We start from the raw sequence: 24,333 nt of genomic DNA, 5'->3' as shown, positions 1-24,333 counted from the left end.
TTAGGTCTGGTAATAAAAATTTTCGTGAGCGGGCAGCACTTGAGCACTGTTTACCAACATACTGCAATATTTTACATTCCACCAACATTTTGTCATTAACCAACCACAACCAACGCAATATTTTATTGGCGCTGGACGGCACCGGCAACCGGCACCAACATTGGTAATCCAATCTCCAATCCAAGAGCGGTTCATCGGTTGGCTGTTGGCTGCACTGCGAGTGCTAATGCCCGCTAGGTCACGAGTGCGCTAGCGAATCGTGTGTTCAAATTGCTGTGAATTTAAACAGAGATTAGTAAATTTGTGCCTTTGAATCGCGTACAGGTGAGTGGAATTTAATATTTTATTATTACTGAAATTCTAATTAGCTTAAAAAAGATTTTTGATTTTTGATTGCCGGCCGCGCGAAATCGTGAAATTTTTACAAACAGGTTTGCTTTGATGGTTTTGTTTTTTATTTTTAAGTTTTTGATTTTTAATGCATCATTGTGTGCTTAAGTTATTTAAAATGCGTCTGGTTCATTCTGTATAGAATGAGATATCTGTATACCTTAGCTCCATTACTCTGTTATTTATTTATAGATGTTATTTAATTTTATTGCTATTCAAATTATATACAAAATTAATATTGGGACTTGTAGGTAGTCTTAAAATTAATTTTATTTCAGTTATAATTTGTGGTAATCATTAAAAACTTGTTATTCAAGATTTAGTACGGATATTTCAAACGTTATTACACAGCAGTGCGCTAAGTTCGCTTTATTTATTTAAATTAAGTTTAATCATATTAAAAGATCCAGAATTTTTTTATCTAATGTAATTCGTTCCAGCTTCACATAAGTAGATAAATAGACAAAACAAAAAACACATACAAAAATACTCGTTTATATACTTTCGTTTTTTTTAAGATTTTTTAACCAGTGTTCGGTTATTTCCAAAACAATTAATTCTCATAATATAAATTGTAATGAAATAGGCATTTCATTGCAGTTTGTTTTATGTGTTTTTATAATTCTTGCAACTATAGCGCCTTGTTCAAACTAGTTTTATGCCTCGACTTGACCGACATTCTTGATATAAGGGAATCTTGCTGAATAAACACGTTTTAATACGTTTATTAAAACAATATTACATATTTAGTGAACATTGAAATGAGAAAGCGAATATCTGAATTCGCCAAAGCGGCGAAGTGACCGCTGCCCATAGATATATGCATTTCCAGATGCGACCCTATCTTTGATAGACAGAAGAGAGGACGCACAGAGGATGTTTTCCCTTCCTGTGATCCCTCCACCAAATTCTGCTCCCCTTCTCGTGCTTTCCGTAAAAATAAAGGATGGGAAGGGAAAGTGAGTTAAAATTAGACACGCACTTCAGACATATCGCAGAATTACATTCACTTCAAGGCTGGTTTTCATACAAATAAAGTTTATGAGACATTTTAACATTTTGCCCATAAACGAAAGGGACAGCAATACATACGAAACCGCAGTGGAAACCGAAGTATAGTTTAAAGTTGGACACAATGACTAAACGTTCTTGTAATTAAGTCGTCGTTAAAAAGTCATGTATTTTAGGGATTAGATAAGATTCTTACTTGCGTAGTAAATTGTTAAAAGCATTTATTTGAAGATTTAAGTAGAGAATATTTATTTTTTGTTCGATTTGCGACTTCAAAATTACAATAGTCGAAATATCCCTATCCCTGTCCTTTTGAAAAGGATGAAAAGGGATGCCAATCTTTTACATGTGTTTCGGTAGTGATTACGCACTCTGTGAGACAAATGATGTCATTCAGTGATGACCTTGACATCGCCCGACGTAACGGTCATTCACCATCCAGTAGTGTTCGCGAGATTACTTATTTGCATAGATTTTATCTGTCATGGTAACTGTTCTAGTAGGGTCAACAATTACAGTGGACGCACACTTGACTAAACTGTCGAACAACGTTGTGTGATTGTCATTTGTTTCTTAGCCCACTCAATAGTTTAGTTGCACAACTAAGAACCGAGTTGTGTGCGCACTTCCATATATAGGAATCAAAGCGCGACTAAACAGTTTTGCGATAATTTAGTCAAAAGCGTGCGTCAATTTATACAAAAACATATGTTCAACTCACGTCGCTACGTACGAAATAATAAAAACACTATTTCTATATTATTACATAGACATTACGGTCAGGCATAAGAAAAAAAGGTTCCATTTGGTTTACTATTATCTGTTTTTTTCCTTTGAGATTAAATTTATGTATCTTCTATGTACATAAGTATTAGATAACTTCCGCATTCCTAACACCGACAACTTTAACTATATGTAAAGAAACAGGAGATATTTGTAAAAACCGCCATTGAAATGTAATTGCAACGTACCACAAATAAGATTAATATTATATGACTTCATCTGGTCCCAATACATAGCATGTTATGTGATATCGCCATAACTATTGGGTTATTTATTTTTCAAACATATTATAATATTTAATTTACGTAAAAGAACAAGTAGCTACGGAAATGGTAATATGTATGTCATTTTGTCACTCCACTTACCTTCTAACAATAAAAACATAGATGTAATCAAAACATAAAAGCAGACAGTCAATAAATATGATAATTAGAAACCCCGATGTCTGGTAAAAGATATTTTAATTAAAATATTATTTGAATTTTTTAAAATCTTACAATCATGTTTATTCAATAGTTTGAGATACTGTCTTACTAATCTTACTTCTTACTAATATTATAAATGTGAAAGTTTAGATGGATGGATGGATGTTTGTTAGAGTTTGTAGCCTAAACGGCTGAAGGGATCTCGATGAAATTTAGCATAGATGTAGAGGATAGTTTGGAAGAAGACATAGGCTACTTGCTTTTTTTTTTATTCCGCGCAGACGGAGTCGCGGGCGAAAGCTAGTCTAAAATACAACTGTATTTAGTTTTGTCATTTTGCATAATTATTTATTTATGTTTATACATTTTCTATATACGATTTTTTTTAAATTATTAATTCTGTTTTAAAACTTTCCTCTGTGGAATAATTTCGTCTTAACGTTTTGTTTTTTTTCTTTAGAATCCTTTAACAGTTATTAAAAAATACGGTTATAAAAACAATGTTTTATTTTTAATCAATTAAATATTGTACTAACTGTCTGAGTGTATTCTCTTCGATTTAATTATACTACCACAATAAATAAACTTACACTACGAGTGTAATAAACCCAAATAGGAGATATATAATGCTCTTAGGTCGAGTAGTAAGCATACCTCCTGCATTTATGGACTAGACGAAGAATAAATCCAGACTAGACGTCCTTGAAACTCGGACTCGTCGGTTACTTTACTATGTTTTCTTTAAGTGAAACCGAAACATGTAAAACAGCGTTCCCGTTATCTATACCAATATTATAAAGATTTGTATTTTTGTATGTATTCGATTCACGTAAAACCTACTTGGACGATGTCAAAAATTCTTGCACCGTTAGAAAGGTAATTTATCTAGGAGTAACATAGGGTATATTTATCACCACCCGGACGAAGTCGCGAGCAACAGTTAGTTAGAGGGCGTAGTTACTAGTATTATTTGAAGAGGAACTATTCGTGCTAAAAGAATGCGCGGAGTATTGTTGCCACAGTGACGTCATCGTGGTGATAAATCGCGAGGCAGAAAATGCAGCACGCCAGCCGCAAGCCTTTACTTATCTCAAGGTCTGCGTATACAAATAGTGTATTCACTTTCATACTATCCTTGTGTAGCACAAACACGATATGTGTAATAATAAACGAAACTCAGTTGCTATATTAAATTCAGTTACATAAGTCAGTCACAAAAACACCATTTCGCTTCGGTTTCGATTTTGGAAAATAATACGTTTTGAAATATATACGTAAGTTGAAAATAACTTTATGAAAAAACTAGCTGTTGCTCGCGACTTCGACGTCAAATTAAAAAAAAATATAGCCTATGTTACTCACTGATAGTGTAGCTTTTTAATGGTGAAAGAATTTTTGAAATCGGCCCAATAGTTTATGAGAAATTCCAATATATAAAAAATACAAATCTTTCCTTTTCATAATATTAATATAGATTTACTGACGAACTGAGTATCTCCTATTGGGAAATCGATCAAAAATGCGAACAGGTTGGAAGCGATGAAACTATTGGGTGTTATTGGTATTTCCGTATTCTCCCAAGTTATTAAATATTTTTATTTCCATGCAAACAAAGTCGCGAGAAACAGCTAGTAGAGTCTAAACATATTGGTCGGTGTATTCAATATTATGAATGTATACAAATGACGTAATCCTCAGTTTTTGTGTGAAAGTTGACTATACTTATTATTTTTCTATAGATATCTTTGCGTCAAATCAAACTTACAAGTAATCCATAGCTCCAACCTAAATTATAACTTAACGAATGTTTGTCGTAATTTAATCGTAAATTAGAAAAAAAAAGTAGTATTTAAGATTTCGTTTTTTTTTTTGTATTTTATATATTTATTCTCGTACTTACAGCGGTAAAAACCATAGGTTTATTTAACTACAAGGCTATGGTTGTTGCATTTATTTATGTAACGGAAATATTCCTTATTTTCCTGGTAAGTAATACATAAAATGTTCTTCCCGTTATATGTTTATAATAACCAAGTATAGTACGGTACTAATTGAAAAACCACAGCCTATAAATAAACGATATATCATGTTATAAAAAGTTTTCACTTGTTTGAACACATATCATTTGAGTCTGATATTATAAAAAGGCAACAATACTATCCAATCTACAACTTACAAAATGCTAGAAATGTTTTACTCTAATACTAGCTGTTGCCCGCGACTTCGTCGTATATTAAGATAAAAGAAATAGCATATAATATGCCCGTGTATGGCAGCTACAGTGAAAGTCCGGTCAAATTCGGAGGTTACCCGGGTAAACACGGCTTTTGCTCAGATAGACAGACAGACGAAAAAATTTAAATGCGATTTTCGTTGTCAGCAAAGCAAATACATCGTCTTCCCGAAATCTGGAATGTTTCTTTTGATATTACAAACAGACACTCCAATTTTATTATATGTATAGATTGTATATTTAAAGTTTAGATGGATGTCAGAAAGTATCTTCAAAACGGCTCTACTGATCTTGAAATTTGGCATAGATGTAGAGCATAGTCGGGTCAACAAGACTATTTCCTAAATATTTTTTAATTCCACACGAACGGGATGGATAAACGATAAAATTAACAATATAACAAGGATCATTATGGATTAAAACCAATAATGAAACTTAATTACACATATTTACATTACATTATGTCAGAATTGCGAAAGAGTGTACTCAGAAATATTCAAAATAGAATTAAATACTGACTAAACATCAAGGTCCACTAGAGTTCGAGATATGTCAATCAACCTTACCCTCTAAGAAATTGGCTGTGTCGATGTATCGATCGTGCGTGCCCTCCGCAAGGTGAAGCCTCACAGGCCCTCAACCTTGCTTCCTTCAGAGGACGAATGTAGTCGCCTTGCGGCCGCATCTCACCTGCCATTACTCAGTAGACACGTTTAAATAGAATTACATAGACGGGGAAGTTGATTTCCTAGCCATTTCGCACAAATTACGTTGAAATTACAATTACATACAACTTGTGATAACATACTCTATGCTATCATGTCTTGTACGATATTCTATCATAAGTGTTTTTTTTATAATATAAGGTCGCAAACGAGCAAGCGGCTACCTGAATCCACCGAAATGGAAAGCGACCGCTGCCCATAAACATCCGCAATTGCAGATGCGTTGCCTACCCCTAATTGACGGAGGAGGAGACGCATATAAAGAGGACATTTCCCCTTTCTATGCGTCTCCTCCACCGTCAAATCCACTTTTCCTGCCATGAGGATAGGATCCTCTTAAGAAAAGGGGGGAAAGGGACTAAAATCAGGCCTCCAGCACCACACTCATCAGACGAAACGCGGAATTGCTTCCACTTCACGCCTGTTTTCTGTGTGGTCGTGGTATTATACCGGGCGAGCCGACCTATTCGTGCTAAGATGTTAAAGCGGGCTCTACCACTGTTAAATGTGATTCATCGGTTTTATATTTATATATGGACGTTACTAACGTGACTACCCTTGAATACGCTGTTTGAATCACTTCGTTGGATATTGTATACATTTTACGTTTTGCCTTAAACATTGAACATAGTAGTTGGTATCAATGTTTCCGGCTATGACGTCACTACCAACATTTAAACATCAAGTTATAACCCAAGTAGGGATGGCTGGTATATTAAACCACGAAATTTAGTTTTACCAAACCTCGTGCGTTTTCTTAACGTGAGTAGAAGCCAAGGATGTGATAGAATTCAATAATATAGGTAAATCTACAAGTGCAGTTTAAATTTAGATATATTCGTCAGACTGTCTTGGCTTGGCTACATACGTAAATATTTTCATGACATGTAACTATTAATGGATACCGATAACAATGCGCTGTTAGACTTGATTACTTAGAAAGGGCAAAATTCCTTAATAATAAGTAGATACCCATTACCAACTTAAATACTTTCAATCGATACCAATATTATATGTATTAAAATAACGCAAAAACTACTAGTTAGATTTTAAAAATTCTTTCACCATTAAAAAGCTATATGATTGTTGAGTAACATAGGCTATATTTTTTTTATTTCACGTGGACGAAGTCGCGAGCAACAATCTATTACATTATATAAAAGCTAATTACAAATTGCGTTGATAATCGAATCCGAATCGGAATTTAAACTTTATTCATTCGGAAATTATCAACAGACGAGAGGCTAAACACACTGACATGTCAGTAACTTGAGTCACGGGCCATACCACCTTCCTTCGATTGTTTTGAATATGGCAACACGCGACCATTGTCATCCACTCGTGACGTGCAACACCACTCGTAAAAACATCACTTTATTAAAGAATGAACGACCCAAGGTAGACATGCACAGCAAACAGGTATACGTGGACCTCAAATATTACTTTTGTGACCTAAAATTATATTTACCAATTTAAGGAGTAGCAAACACAACTATATTAGTACAAACAGACTAGAAGAAGTATGCATAAAATATAATAGTAAGGGCCTCTCCCACCACTGGCTGATCGGCTCGGATAGCTTAAAAGTGACGTCACTTTCAGAGTAACGATATTTCTGATTGTTATGTGACAATCTACAAGAATTGTGGGACAAGCCCGTTTATATTATAGTAGGAAAATTAAAAATTATGGGATTGTAGAAATTCGGAAAATAACTTGCATGCACGAACATAAAGTTCGTAATTTAGTATGTAAAATGTTTATTAGTCGTTTATTCTAACTTAGCCTAGCTTGAACTTATAGACGATTTAATATAAAACACTATAAAGTTACCATAATAGTTACACAATTAAGTTAAACACGTCATTAAGTGAGAGGTATTTGTGAAGGCGTGTCCTTCACAAATTACTGCCAGATATAGTTTGTGGTAAATATAAGTAAATCCACTTCAAACTATAATAATAAGTAATTTTTTATAACCTATTTTAAATGCAACAAAGTTAAAACGAATCTACATATACTTATATTATAAAAAGGGAAAGATTTGTATTGTAAGTCTGAAATGACTCAAAAACTACTGGCCCGATTTAAAACATCTTTCACCATTATAAAGCTACGTTATCAACGAGTTACATTAGGCTATATTCTTTATTATTTTTTTAATTTCACGCGAGGAAAGTCGGTATTTTTGCTATCGGCCCAGTAATATTTATGTTATTGCAATACATGCCAAAAATACATATATTTCATCTTTATAATATGAGTATAGATAACTTAGCTTTACTTTAGTGAGTAGGGTGGTTTCTTAGGCTATAATTGGATAATTATCGAAGTGCAATAAAGGCTATCTTTCCATTTCCTTCGAGAAGTGCACGATATACACATGTGATCGAAACTCATATGTCCACATATGTCTTATGACTCAGCGTCAAACCATTCCACTTTGGCGACTGTCATAATTAACTTGCACCCATCTGGTCGTCATTTACGTTCACTGACTTGCAGATAAAACGGTACACACTTTCTCGTAAACAATGCACCGAGTGTTCCCAGGACGTAAGTAATAAAAGTTTATAATAAACTACATCCCACAGTGTGCAGTGAAAGTGCAAACGATTGCACTTAAAACTGACCATATTATTACTAGTAAGTGTAAAATAATTAATTTTTATATAAGTCAGAAAGTACACAGACAGTATATCTCATGTCAATAAGACCACCAATAGCCTATTTTCTCTTACAAGGATTCTCTAACCCCAGAATACTTCCATTGATTTGTCCTTTGTAATTTCTGTACATTATAATACCGTTACAATTGTAAAATACATTTAAGAGCGTGCGCACTTTTGACTAAACCACCATTGAGGTGCAATTGTCGATTGTTTCGCTGCCAATTCAACTGTTTAGTTGCACAACTAAAAATCGAAATGGTACCTCCTTATAAGCTTATAGGAATGAAAGCGAGAGAAAGAGAGAGAGAGAGAGAGCGAATTTAGTCAAAGGTTCAATCAAAGCGCTCTTATTTTTAGTATTTTTTTTCTTATTAAAAGTACTAGTAATGCGCTTATTGTCTGTAATTTAATTAATTTTATTTTAAAGACATCTTTATTTTAAGATCTCGTTTGTGGAAAATGTACAAAGATAGCATATTTATTTGCACATTTCTTTTGCAAGGACGGATGTGTCCGCCGGTGTACTGAGATAATAGCACGATTTGCAATTGTTCTACGAACATATGACGAAAATCGTTTAGTGACGTCCGGATGACGTCATAGCACGGTGGACGAATGGTTCTATATAAAATTGTTTTGTGATAAACTCAAAAGGCTTTAAGTAGTCTTAGTATGAGAAAACTATAATAATTCATCATTAAGTGACCAATTAACGCCCTTGAGGTGGAATATATGTCAATTATACTAATATTATAAAAAGAAAAGATTTGTATTTTTGTTTTTTTGTATGTATTGAAATAACTCAAAAACTATTGGACTGGTTTCAAAAATTCTTGCACCATTAAAAAGCTATGTTACCATTGAGTAATATAAGCTATATTTTTACTATTCTTTTTATTTTCATGCGGACGAAGTCGCGAGCAACAGCTAGAAAAAAATATAATGCTTATATTTATAAACTCGCTTGTTGATATTTCAAATCTTGCGACATTATTGACCACTTCATATATTTGTACTACACAATTTTTATGTGTTGCAAACAGGATCCTAGCGTTTAACTTGTGAACGCTTTGTAATATTGTTACCAATTATAATTTAATATCGGATTTGAAATTTTCGTGTCCGGTTTTATTTCCTACCAGTACTTTTTACTTAAAATTTTTAAGGTTAAGAAAAAATTCAATCGCCACATAACCGTAATTTCTAAACATATTAATTAAGCTTATTGATTTCTTAACATATTAGAAATATACTAGTTGTTAACCGCGACGCCCAGCTGAATTAAAAAAAAAATAGTTATATATTAAATAATAATAAAGAGGAAAACTTTGTTTGTTTGATTATAAGGAATAGGCTCAAAACTACTGAGCCGATTTTAAAAATTCTTTCACCTTTAAAAAGGTTATTTGCCTGTGAGTAACATAGCCTATTTTAATTATTATTTTTAAATTTTACTCGGACGGAGTCGCCGGCAAAAGCTAGTATTAAAATATGCTAACAAAATTCAATCAAATAACAAAATTATAAAGATTTTGTATAAAGTAACATTTGTGGTTTGATATAAAATCTGTTTCTTATATACTCGCGGAATATAAACAGTAATAAAGCAATTATCTTGTAAATACGTAGTTGTAATAAAGATTAGAAACGTGATAGAGTTAGCGTGATCGGGGAAACCTGTCAATAGGGATGAACAACCCTCTATAGTACCGATTGAAATGCGCTTCTGACAAGTGGCTTTATCCAAACTAAGTATGTTGTTTTACCAAATAGATATTTATTGTAAAAAAAGTGAAGAAAAAAGAAACTAATGGCTACAAAAGGTTTCTAGCTGGCTGTCGCTCACGACTTCGCCCGCGTGTAATTTAAAAAAAAAATAGCCTATGTTACTCTCTGATGAATTACCTTTCGAGCGGTGAAAGAATTTTTTAAATTTGCCCAGCAGTTTTTAAGCCTATCTATTACAATCACACAAAGTTTTCCTCTTTGTAATATTAGTATAGATAGCTTAGTATAGATATTCACACAAGTAGTACCCATAGGAATTAGCTAATCTATACTTCTATACTAATATAATAAAGCGTAAACACACACTTCTTTGTTGCCTAAGATGTCAGCAATCATGGCATATTTTCGAATAACTATTTTTTTTAATAAAAAGCCCTACACTTACGTCACGCTTTAGGCTATATATTTTCACGCTGGATAAAACCACTAATGCGGGAAAGAGACCATAAGTTGTTGCCAACATCAAGGAAGCAAGGTCGCCATGGTTTGACATCATGTCATTATGACATTTGCAATTAATAATTTGCTAAATGTAAACAATAAATAAAAATTTCATGCGGATAAAGCCGCACGGGAACAGCTAGTAACTAACATTGCAATATTGAATTTGAAATTTCTTTGTTTAGGAAAAAACCGTATCTAAGTATTAGACTTGCAATGTTCACAGTAGAAGTTTCAGCCGGTTTTCACCAATAACTTTGGCGGCCAATGATCCGATGCGGCTTATGTTTTATGTATGTTTACATTAAAAGAAACTTTTACATTCTTAAGTTGTATCGAGATTGCGATCTTATAACAATTTCCCTCACTCTGATGAGCCGTTAGTTATTGAGTGTTGTCATTTATCTTGTATGTTATAGAAGGAATATCCTAAAATTCACTGTATAAATGCGTAAACTTGCGTCAATTTATATCATACTAGCTGTTACTGACGACTTCGCCCGCATGAAATAAAAAAGCCTATATTACTCACTGATAAATAACCTTTCTAACGGTGAAATAATTAAAAAAAATATGCCCAGTTTCTGAATCTGTTTTTACATTCAAAAAACATTAGTATAGAAAACCTTGAAGGTTTCCTGATAGAATTTACAGTTTATAATTTAAAACATCTGATTTAGTAAAAGGGTATAAATAAGCATTGCTATGCTTACCTGTAATCGATACGTTACGGAGTGTAACACGTTACACCGCGAACATTTATGCCGTAATTCTACGTTATGTTTCCCGTGTAACACTTCGTACTGACTGCATAAGTGTTCATTATTTAACATGATATACTAAGCCCGTTACATTCAGTTTTAACTGAAGATCCGAATTGTACAGTTAAAAAATGTGCATCTTAGCACACCGTAATTGTTACATTTAAGTATTTTTAACCACGCTATATGTTGGAGTTTGTATATGTTTGTATACTGGCAGGCAACACTGTACACACTAAGGATGGTTTTTTAATATTAGAATAATATATAATTTAAATTATTAAGAATTCTTCATTTGATGAAATATAGTTAGACTTCACATCTCGACACGGAACAAGTAACATTGAAGGACTAATAAAACATTGTATAAAATATGGTTCAGATATTTTAAATATAATGATGATTAACTAGAAGAAAGTGTTTCAATAGCCCCACACCTCCAGAGCCCCGGACGGGGGAAGTAACCGTCCAACACTATAGATGCAATGATAATCTAAAGATTAGCAACGAGGCGTCTATCAGCTTTTAAACAAATGTTTTAAGTTTAATAGAAATATAAACGTTGAATTCCATTGGCAGTACGCGCGGTGAAAGTAAATTTAATATCAACAGAACGCGGTGTGTGAATTATTATTTAAACATTAATCATATCATTGGTAAATAATATCCAACAATCTCTTCAATCTCACTAACGTACCAGAGTTACTAAGATTTAGGTTACTTATACTTCATTTTTTTGTTTCTTTTATTATTATTTTTTTCTAGCTATCTATCTATTTTTTTAGCTATCTGTAAGTTATCCGTAAATAAATGAAATGAAATAAAATAAAATAAAATAAAATAAAATAAAATAAAGTTAATACATGAACTACGGTTACCGATTACACTCTAACAGTGTTACAAATAAACGCAGTATTAACTGAGGAATGAACTGAGAAAAAGCAAATATTAGTACACATTTTGTAATTGTTCAATAGTTCTCTATAATATATTTTTTAACAAATATTCTTCTAGACAAGCATTACCTTTCGGATAAAAAAAGAATTATCAAAATCGGTCCACTAGCGGCGGAGTTATACCGTAACACACATAAGAAACATACATACGAATTGAGTACCTCCTTTTGGGTAGTCGGTCAAAAATGTTAAACCAAAAACCATACTAACGAATTGTGATCCTCTTCTTTTTTGAAGTCTGTAGCAAAATGCATTTTTTTATAATTTCCAAGAAAGTATTGTTAATGCCTCATTTGAAACTTTCTGTAATCATTTTAAATATTTAAACAACTTGTACAGTAGAAAATATCAAGTACATGTAAAGAAATTCAAGTAATTACATTTATCATTTGCACTCGATGTTTACTTGTTCTTAATTACTTGTTGATAATACTTTTTCTTTATAACTTACGAGTACAGTTACTGAGCAAACAGTAATAAACGCATTATCTTTATGTCGTAATATTGATTTATTACAGACATAGTGAGGCGATAGGTACAAAGGATAAGGAATATTGACACAAACAAGAACACACAAACGAAGGACCATCCTTTGAGCAACTGGATTTAAAACCTCTACCATACTTACGGCCTGTTCCATCAAATTGTAAATTGTCTGGTAATAATTCAACGTGTAAAATATGTTATGGAAATATCGGCTTTTCTGACCGTAACGTCATTTTTAAACTATCTCAGCCTCTATCAGCCAGTGTTGGGACAGGCCCTTGATCTTACTAATATCATAAATGCAAAAGTTTAGATGGGTGGCTGTTTATTAAAGTTTTGGTTTAAACGGCTGAAGGTATCTCGAAAAGTATAAATGTAGAACACATAGGCTATTAATTAGGTTTTTTTTTAATTCACAAAGACGGAGTAGAGGATAAAGTCTAGAAGTATGGATGGATGTTGTCTACAAATCTCTCTCCTAAACGGCTTAACGAATTTTATGGACAACTTAATTTATATACTTTGTGTTTATTGGAAATTATTTGAAATTCTGCCCGAACGAAGTTGCAGGCAAAAGCTATGTTCTTATAATTCCAATAGCCGCTTTCTATTTCATTTAGTGGCTTATTTGTAATTTAAAGGACATTCAAATTCATCTTGACGTAGATTTTAAGTCGATTTCCAACAGCTTAATTAGACGTATAAAAAAAAAATTAAAGCAAACAGATACCAATATTTGATACAAATATTATCAGTGAAAATTCGTAGTATATATGTATTTGTATTATATCTATTTTCTCTTAAAACTAATACATTGTACTCGTGTTGCGGCACGTATAAGATGACGTCATCGACGCAATACGGCTTGTCACCTAGATAGCGATAAACAAACGGACAGAGCGGAGCGCCTTCACAGATATCTGATAAAATCTCTCGACATCGCGCGAAATTTGAGAGATTCGCTGAAAAGTCTGTAAAAATACACACATTGAATACTTCAATAATTCGTCTCTTTCTAACATAATATTAAATGGAAAGCGAAATCGAATCTATACTGACATTATAAAGGGGAAAGAATTGGATTTTTGCATGTATTTCATTCACGTAAAAACTACTGGGCCGATTTTAAAAATTCTTTCATCGTTAGAAAGGTTGTTTATCTGTGAATAACATAGGCTATATTTTTAATTTCACGACGAAGTCAACAGCCAGTTTACAATCTCCTAACATACATAAAATGAACGACAAAGGTTGAGAACCTCTGAACCAGCGATCGGAAACATTTCGATAAGTAAAATGCACATATCTTGTTTACTTAGCGTTAACTCACTTGTTTAAAGGAATTTCATTTAAATTAAGTCGAGATAAGAAACCGGTCGTCAGCCTAAAAGGTGTCGACTTGCGACGACTGCTGGCTAGTGAAAGTACAAGTGACAAGGTAAAGCTCCGGACATTTCCAGTGAAACTGAATATAATTCGCACTCCTTTATAGTCTGGAATGTTGTTTTGGTACAATTTTGAAGATGTTTACTCTATACTGAACTAGGTTTTGCCCGCGACTACGGACGCGCAGAATAAGAACAAGAAGAAAGATTTGCAGCATTATAACGTTTAATGATCAATGAGCGTATTTTATTATAGCATTCTCTTAATACATTTACTAAATTTTTATATTTGTATGTAATTAATGAATTCAGGAATTACTAGTTCGGTTTAAAAAATCCTTTCACTGTTAAAAAGCTATGTTATCAGTGGGTAACAGGCTATGTTTTTTATTTCCGCGCGGACGAAGTCAAGTACAAGCTAGAATTTAAATGCTTAAATTTCATCTTCTCTTATGTATATATTTAAGGATAATTAGATAAAATACTTAAACACACACAAGTAGTTAGTGTGTGTAGAACAAATGAAAGTTAACGATGTCTGATGGAACTTTAACGATATTTGTCAGACCACCCAACTGTCCGTTTGTTTTATCATTATATATGTATAGGCAATCGAGAACAAAGGAACTTCAAGTCGTGAATAACTCTTAGCAGGATAATGTCTAAAAACAAAGTAACAGTTTTTCGTTTTCATTATGATTTGTAATACTTACCATCACCAGCTCGCTACGTCACCACTGAGGGGCTCTGATCCTACCCTATTAAGGGGTGAATAAGCCATAGGTAACCACGCTGGCCAATTGCGGGTTGGACTTCACACATATTTTTAAATTTCTTCACCGATATGTGCAGGTTGCATCACGATGTTCGACGTAATACTTATAATGTCGTGAAATTAAAATTTGTCTATCCCCACCTTCTCCTCTGGTAGATTGATGGATGTATACATATCTCCAGGTTTGGCATAGATATAGAGCATAGTCTAGAAGAACAAATGGGCTACTAATTAAAAAAAAAAAAAGAAAAAAAAGGCGTATAAACTGAAACAATATTTATGTATGTAAGCCACTGAAGCGCTAGTGAAAACTCACTGGGGTTTATTTAGCGTTTATAATATAAAACTAGTTTTAAGTTGATTTTCTATTGTAAAAAGATATATGAAAAAAAAATAATATCGGGCGGACGGTGTCGCTGGCAAAAGTTAGTATAAAATATTACAAACCAAATAATAATTTAGATTTTTTTTTAAATCTTCGAGTTATTGTTAGGTTAGTTTTGTTTAGTATAGCAATTGTCGTATATTCTGTTTGTTGAACTGTCACTCTATAAATTAATATATTTTATGTTTGCAGTATAAACGCGGAGAAATGATAGCGGCGGTGAATGACTTTTTAGATGACCTGCGGTGAGTGAATGACTCAGTACGACTACGGCTTGTAGATAACCTAATTGCACTAACTACTAAATTCGTACTAACAACTAAAATAATACTAACATGCTTTTAAAAGATTGTATATAACAATATGTTTGCGACTTCGGTTTATACAAATTAGAAAGGTAGAGTCGCGTGCTCTAGCTATAGAGCGGGCACACACATTTGACTAAACTATCGCACAATTGTTGTGCGATTGTCGATTGTTTCTCATCCAATTCAACTGTTTAGTTGCACAACTAAAATTAGAATAGTATGCGAACCTCCATTTAAACGCATAGGAATCAAAGCGAAACTAAAGAGTTGTATGTGCGATAGTTTAGTAAAATGTGTGTGCCCGCTCTATAGCTAGGGCACGCGACTCTACCTTTCTAATTTGTTGCATTGCACACGCTCTTAAGAAAAATAGTAAAAACTTTATTTGACCTCTCCTTTGTATTGTAATTAACTCAAAAATCTTACGATTTATCAACATCATTACGGCTTAGTATAAAATATATTAAAAAAAAACAAAATCAACCATTATTAACGATTAAGAATAGATCATAATAAGCACAAGTTTTTAAATTTATACGAGCATTATTAATATTAGTAATAATAGTTAGTGACGTCCGCAATAGTATCGTATTCTTCTATTGTGTGTAATTCGCGTCATTAGTAGGCTTTAGGAGCGCTATACATCCTCCAAATTCGGCCAACATACTAATAGAATTTATTGGCCCAACATTTGACAATGGCACATGAAGGTTATGCTCCAGGCGTCTATTGTCCAATATTTGTACTTTTTTTAACATGTATGTCTGTCGTGTGTATTAAACCGTTGTCAGAGATAATTTAAAATTATTTTGTAGCGGTTTTTACATATGTTTGAAAAAATTTAGCCGCTGGTCTCTGTATTCGACTACAGATCCTCTAGGATCCCTCATTTGAATACTTTGAAGGGTTTAGTTTTAAAAATACAGTTAAAATGCGATAATCGTAATCATTTACAACTGTTATCACATCAGGAATAAATAGTACAATTACGAGTTTTTATAATAGTACAACGTTAGTGTTGGTTTACACTGCCGGAAACGAACACACAAATGTATTGTGGTCTCTATTTATTCAAATTGAATGAAAGAGATCGAATCATGTTAAACCTATATGTGTTTCGACATTGGAAACCGAGAATTAAAATTCTTTCACTAGATTATCTATGTCTATACTCTATACTACTCTATACTATTATAATAAAGCTTAAACACACACTTCTTTGTTGCCTAAGATGTCAGCAATTACAGCATATTTTTAAATATTTTTTTTTTAATAAAAAGGCCTACACTTACGTCACGCTTTAGGCTATACGTTTTCACTCCATTAAACTTAGAGGGTAAATATTTTGGATAAAAGCGCTAATGTGGGAAAGAGACCATAAGTTGCTGCCAACATCAAGAAAGCAAGGTTGCCATGGTTTGTCATCATGCCTATTGACATTTGTAATTGATAATTTAACACATGTAAACGATATAATAAAATTTTCATAATATTACCCGGATGAAGTCGCACGGGAACAGCTAGTTTAAAATAATCATTACCGGAAATATCAATATTAATACAACGATAAAGAAATTCTTTAATCGTAAATATTTTACGATTGTTCTATCAATTCTACAAACTTTTATCAATTCCGGCGTCGCGTCTAAATTATTAATACCCTTAGTCATTTTGCGGTTAACAGCGTGACTAAACACGATACACACCTTTCGACTAAACTATCGCACCAGTGTGCGATTGTCGATTGTTTCATAGCCAATTCAGCTGTTTTGCACAACTAAAATCGAATAGTGTGTGCCTTCATAAGCTCATAAAAATCAATGCGAGACGAAACAGTTGTGCGATAGTGAAGTCAAACGTGTGCGCACCCTCTCTTAGTAACCGCATGAATCATGACACATTGTTATTGAATACATAATTCAACATACAATGTCTAAAAAAAGAACAAAACATACTTTTAAGCGAGTTATCTTACTTCTTACTAATATTATAAATGTAAAAGTTTACATGGATGGATGTTTGTTAGAGTTTGTAGCCTGAACGGCTGAACGGATTTCGATGAAATTTGGAATAGACGTAGAGGATAATCTAGAAGAACACATAGGCTACTTTTTTTTTATCCCGCGCAAACGGAGTCGTGGGCGAAAGCTAGTAAAATATAATTTCTTATACAAATTTAAGAATTTTATCTACTTCGTGGTATAAAAACTAAGACTGTTTGTTTGTGAATACATTACGTAATTATGTACACAGTACAGTAACACGTAGTTCAAAACTCGTTACATAAAAGACAGCGCACCTTGAACCTGTTCTCATTATCCTATTGTTTACTTTGCTACCATATTTTCCTAGTTACTGAAATAGACCAATAAAAAAAAATAACTTAAAACCAGTAACAATTTCACGTAACTTGTGAAATTTGACTTACGATGACGTCATAATTATGTCAAAAGAGGCCTATATCACGATCCAAAACCTGCTAATTGATGATGTTTGCATAACCATAGAGAATATCGTGTCAGTACTAAAGCATAGACCGTATAGAGTTGGTGTTTTATAACTACAAAGTGTTGTTTTATGGCTAGAAGTCTAGAAGAGTTGATTATTTTAAAAAGAACAGCTTTAAGATATCTCCTAGCGAGGGAATCTCGTCTCCTAGCTTTAGGGAAGAAGCCGGTTAATAAAAAGATATCGAATTTCGTGCGTAATCATGAAAGTAACGTGTGGACGGATTTTTTAGATACTTTCAATGAAGATTTAACGAGAAATTTAAATATTTATCAATTGAAATTCAATGACGAAGGCAGTCTGCGCAGTTCGGAGAGAAAGTGTCTATGTTCCAGCCGTGTTGACGTTTTTGCCAATCGAAAAATACGATTCCGGTAAGAAATGTATCAAATAATAATTTTAACAATAAAAAAAAATAATTGTTAAGTTTTTTAATCTTTAAAACTTCCGTGGAAATAAACATTTTTTGATTTCGGTGTGTTAGGTGTGGAAACGCAGACGGTTACCATACTAATATTATAAATGCGAAAGTTTAGATGGATGGATGTTTGTTAGACTTTGTAGCCTAAACGGCTGAACGGATTTAGATGAAATTTGGTATAGATCTAGATGATAGTCTGGAAGAACACATAGGCTACATACTTTTGTTTTTTTTATTCCACGCGAACGGTGTCGAGGGCTAAAGCTTATATGTCTATAATTTGTTGAAATAATTTGAACTTATTAAATTACTTTAAGGCAACTGTAGTTAATACATATTTATATGATATTTCAAGTCAATTCTCAATAAAGTAAAGAACTTAAATAGTTTAAAATAACCTAAACTTAGCATTAACGTGTGAATAGAGTGGCGCAGAGAGTCGTGAGAGACAAAACCACTTATTTGGTATTCAGCTCGCAACAATATTAGATCAAGTTTAGTATGCGACTAGTTTAATTCAAATTTTAAAACTTCTTGGTATTAAAACAGTGATTTGAACCATTTTGAAAAACTTAAGATGTTTAAAAGCAAACTATTATTGACGATACCAGAATGAAAACTAAATAAACATTTAAAAACATCGATAGTAAGATTTTTATTATAATAAACATCTTCACATGTGAAACTGATAAATAAATTTATTTGAAAAAATTTTTTTCGATAATCTTATTGTGAAGTAGAAATGATACCGTTATCTACAACTGTATCGAAGAAAATTAATTCTGTCCGTTTGTCGCAAAGATATTCTACAATATAGTTACTTATTTTTATATACTTTTATACATTGATTTGCCTGTTTTTTAAACTTAAAATTAACATACTAAAGATATTTAAATATGCAACATTAAAATAATAAATAAAATTAATAAATTTACTTCAAAGATAAATCGATTGACTAAATTTCCATAGATTTACGTATTATTACTACATTATTATTTTTTTTTATTCATAAAACAATTCCTTCAAAGTTTTTTTTTTATAATTTCGATTGTCAATTTTTTCCAACGACATTATAACAAATGTATTGCGAAACGTCTTGTATCGTGTTATGTTATCAGTGATAAGAGTGGCACTTGAGTAGTGTGTCTCTGAGTGTGGTAGTTCTCACACGTGCAGCGGTGGTACTGGGACTGGGACTGGGTTTGGGATTGGACAGGGTAACGGTGAGTAAATCCTTCTTAGAACCAAAGATCAATGTTTTTACAAAACCATACTAATATTAATAAAATAAAGTATGAAAAAAACCATCGCTAAGCTACGGTTGTGAAACTCTGTTAACGTAACTTTAAATCCATTTACTTTGGTTTAAAATAAAAAAAATTATACGTTTGCTTAAATATTTATCATAATAAACTTACCTTGGAAGTTAACCATATTATCAAATAAACCATACAATTTGGCACGAAAATTGCTTCCTTTTCCCGACCGTATATCTAGAAATATAAAAGAATTCAAGAATTGACCTAAAAATGCTTACTTATGTAACATTTTGGCACGAGATAGGAATTTTATTACCCAAGAGAATGTGCTTTTAAGTTTCCTGTTACTTTAACTTATTCGGGACTTAAAACTTGATAACTTGATGTAGAGAAATATTTTTTGATAAACATAGAGATAGTAATAGTCATGTGATAATATCGATAATGTCCCGATGTGCTAGGCCTAGTGATTGACAAGAAAAGATAATAGTAAAATCGATTTATAGAATTAAAAAAAAATATGTACATTTTATCAAATGAAGATAATAACTAACATTCCAATTAAAGATTAAATTTGTCAGTCACTTGGAGTTTTGTAAATTTTCAATTTTGTAAATTTTTAAACTTGACAAGTTGACTAGTTTTCGCACGCGACTCCGTCCGCGTGGTATTAATGAAAACAAAAGAAAGTAGCCTATGTGTTCTACCAGACTATCCTCTACATCTATGCCAAATTTCATCCTGTTCCGTTCAGCCGTTTAGGCTACAAACTCTAACAAACATCCATCCATCTAAACTTTCGCATTTATAATATTAGTAAGTATAATTATTGAGAATATTTAACTAAGGGCGTGTCTTAGCGTTTATAACGACTGTGAGTAGCAGATACGTGTAAACGTCGACGCTTAGTTGCAAGTATTATGACTCTGTGTAGTGTTCGTTTGAATACGCTACGTTACGCAAGTAACCGCCGCTTATCGTAATTTCACGCCGTATTTATTAATATGCACACAAATGCGTACAAAAGCCTTTGATACTGTATTTTAACAAGTTATAACAAAGTAATGTTCACTGAAAAAGATTTCGGTATTAAAAAGTTAGCACATTATTATGTTACTTTAAAACTTCTAGATACATTTGTTATCTACATTTCTTATCGCATCTTCACTCTATCTTCGTTTCGGATAACTAAGTACTATCGGTTGGTTGGTAACATTTTCGTACTAAACAAGTCTATAAGTTTGGGTGTTATTGTAAAATAAAATTGTTGACTTCTTCGTTGTTCCAGTGGCGGTAGAATGACTGATGCACCTATAGTGAGGGTGGCGCAGGGCGCGCTGCAGGGCCGCGTCGCCAACGCGCCCTCCGGGAAAGCCTACTACAGCTTCCAGGGCATACCTTACGCGAAACCACCCCTAGGCTCACTCAGGTTTAAAGTAAGTACACTATTAGTTATAAAACATTCAATATTTCGATAGTTTTTGTTATAATACGTATAGAAAAAAGTAATTGTAAAAAAGTGGGAATTTCCGTTCAAATAAAGAGATTTTCAATCTTCGTTATGGTTAAAACTATTATAATTATATGATTATTGTAGTATAGATAAACTAGATGAGATTGTGTGGACATCCCAACATACGGCCGAGTACAACTCACACGATAGGGATTACATAATAAAGATGTTCCGAGTGATGACTTTATCATCGCACTGCGGTATAGAGATGTTTGCTGAGACACGCCGCTATCGCCGTTTACACAAACTTAGCAGAATATTGTCGTTAGAGTTGTCAGCTATAGCAAATAACTCAACAATCAACTAAATTTCTTTTTGGATCTTCCTGAAGACTCAAGTGATCGTAAATTTTGCAATAAGAAGCTAACACCAGTACAAGTATTAAGTATTTTCAGATCTGTGGGTTTGCACAATCAACTAAAGTTGCATGTTCTAAATTAGTGTTCTTCTGTTCCCAGGCGCCGCAGCCCCCGGAGCCGTGGGAGGATGTCCGCGATGCCACCGCGGAGGGCAACGTAAGCGCCCAAGTGGACCACATGGCAAACAAGCAGTACATCGGTGACGAGAACTGTCTCTTCCTTAATGTGTACACGCCCAGCATCGAGGGCTCATCTCTCCCCGTCATGGTGTTCATACACGGCGGCGGCTTCTCCTTCGGCTCCGGCAACACCGACATGTATGGCCCCGCCTACCTGGTGGAGAAGGACGTCGTCGTGGTCACCGTCAACTACAGGCTGGGCCCGCTCGGCTTCCTCAGCCTGCACACCCCCGCCGTGCCCGGCAACGCCGGCCTCAAGGACATGGCGCAGGCGCTGCGCTGGCTGCGGGACAACGTGCACAGCTTCGGTGGCGACCCCGCCAACCTCACCGTGTTCGGCGAGAGCGCGGGCGGCGTCGCCACCTCGCTGCTCACCGCCAGCCCTCTCACCAGGAACCTCATCAGCAAAGCCATCATCCAGTCGGGAACCGCGCTCAACAGCTGGGCTTTCCAAAACGACCCACTGCACAACGCGCGGCAGCTGGCGCGCTCGCTCGGCTGCGACGCGGAGGACGTCGAAGGTATCCTCGAGTTCCTTTCCACGACGCCCGTCAAGGACCTCGTGGAGGCGGCCTCGCAGACCACCGAGGAGGACTTCATCCAGAGAGGAGCGATCACGTTCGCGCCGGTCGTGGAGCGCGAGTTCCCCGGCGTGGAGGCGGCGCTTTCGGAGTCCTTCCTCGACGTGCTGACGTCGGGGCGCGTGGCGCAGGTGCCCGTCATGATCGGCAGCACGGCGCTGGAGTTCACGCAGGAGCGGCGCGCGGAGGAGCTGCAGGAGTACCTGCCGGGCGCGCTGGGGCTGGCGCGCGGCTCGGCGGAGGCGGCGGCGGCGGCGCAGCGCCTGCAGCAGCTGTACCTGAGCGGCGAGGAGCGCCTGGGCCGCGCGCAGCTGCTCTCGGACGTCCTCATCAACGTGGACACGCACAGATACGTGCAGTACCTGCTCAAGGCGACCAACCAGCCCATATACTATTACAAATTCGATTACGTCGGTGAATTGAATCTGTCGAAGAAATTGTATCCAAATCTGGAGGAGGAGCTGAAGCAGGCGCTGCACGCGGACGAGCTGAGCTACCTGTTCAGGATGGAGCTGCTGCAGGACGTGGAGCCCACGATGCAGGACATCAAGATACGAGAGAGGATGGTCAGGCTCTGGACGAACTTCGCTAAAGTCGGGTGAGTTTGAAAAATTGTATGTTTGAAAACTTCGCCTGATGTTTTTCTCCATACTGTCGCTAACGTGAGTTTATTTGTAAAACACATACAAGTAGCACATTCGTAGTATCATCAATCTATTTAAAAAAAAAACATTTCTTTCTACTCTTGCACAGTATCACGTAAACACAAGTCATATTTTAATCTGAACTTCCTGAAAACTAAATTCACAAAATCCAAACGAGTAAATAACATTTATTTATCTGAGATAATTCTGTCCGCAGCAACCCCACTCCGGACGAGAACCACTACCTGACTGTGCGGTGGCAGCCGGTGTCCGGCGAGGACCTGCACTGCTTGCGGCTGGCCTCAGAGCTGGCCCTCATCACCAGCCCCGACGCAGACAGGATGGACTTCTGGGACGACCTCTACAGCAAGCACTTCAAGATCTGGAACTTGCCCGAGCAGACCACTCTGCCCTCGACCATAGAGATCGTCAGCTACGTGCAGCACAGCTCCGGCTCCATCGTCGAGGAGACCACGGAGACCCTCGTGCAGACCACCGTACAGGAGACACAGCAACTAGAAATTACCACCCCAGAACCTGAAGTCATTCCCGAACCTGTACCGGAATTACCTTCCGTCCCGGAGCCCGTTCCTGTCGGCCAGAGCGTGGTGGACGCGCCACTAAATGGTGTTAAAGAGAGCCAAGTGAACGGCAACCACGACAAGAAGCCGCGGACTTCAAATGAGATCAAGATGGTGCAGAACAGCAATGGCAACCCCAAGGACGTCATCCGCGCCAACGACCCGCCAGAAGATGACCTGCCCAAGAACATCGGCGTCAACAAGTTTGTTAACTTCTTCGAGTCGCTCGGCGGCAAGAAGTGAGCGACAACCGCTTTAGTAACAGTATTCAAAACATTCCTTTTGAATTTTTAGTGGTTTTTTCGGCAAAAAACTCTTCGTTATAAATGAACTGTTCTAGTGCCAACATCACAAACCTAATTTGTATAAAATTAATTTAATCAGACCGCGTGACTAAATTATTTAATTAAACTGTATAAAATTAAAAAAAAATAGTGATGTTTAGTGCCTTATTATTTTATTGCAATTATTTTTATGCTATATTATGAATAGACATTTGATTATTTTACTGATGACGGGAAAATGTGTAGCGATCAAAGATTTAAATACATATATATTAATAAAAAAAACAATTCGTTTTTTGCTCAGAATTATGTATTTAAATGTTTGGTCGTATGTTGAAGTGCGGCAGCAGCCAGTCAGGTCGGCCGCACTGTACCTAGTTGTAACGATTACTGCAAACATGTAACTGCTTAGTCAATAATGAGAATATGTGTATTTTTATATAATTATAATGAACCAGAAATAAATCATGTAAAATATTT

At 35.0% G+C, this 24,333-nt stretch overlaps 1 protein-coding gene across 3 annotated transcripts; it reads left to right on the top strand.

The window, feature by feature from the left end:
• The first annotated feature begins 116 nt into the window (after positions 1 to 116).
• On the top strand, positions 117 to 24,333 carry LOC106109602 (juvenile hormone esterase-like). Of its 3 annotated transcripts, XM_013291167.1 has the most exons (5): positions 117 to 324; positions 15,409 to 15,461; positions 21,001 to 21,148; positions 21,684 to 22,942; positions 23,206 to 24,333. In XM_013291167.1, exons 2-5 carry the CDS (start codon positions 15,424 to 15,426, stop codon positions 23,810 to 23,812), a joined length of 2,052 nt encoding a protein of 683 aa, XP_013146621.1. In that variant the 5' UTR covers positions 117 to 324; positions 15,409 to 15,423; the 3' UTR covers positions 23,813 to 24,333. The 3 variants fall into 3 exon arrangements, with proteins under 3 accessions (XP_013146621.1, XP_013146622.1, XP_013146623.1); XM_013291168.1 differs by lacking the exon at positions 15,409 to 15,461; XM_013291169.1 differs by lacking the exons at positions 117 to 324; positions 15,409 to 15,461 and adding an exon at positions 19,657 to 19,676.

The sequence above is a fragment of the Papilio polytes genome, unplaced genomic scaffold, assembly GCF_000836215.1.
Source record: "Papilio polytes unplaced genomic scaffold, Ppol_1.0 DF821122.1, whole genome shotgun sequence".
In the NCBI taxonomy this organism is placed as follows: domain Eukaryota; kingdom Metazoa; phylum Arthropoda; class Insecta; order Lepidoptera; family Papilionidae; genus Papilio; species Papilio polytes.
The sequence above is the reverse complement of the archived record's forward strand: the minus strand, read 5'-3'. Positions and strand labels throughout refer to the sequence as shown.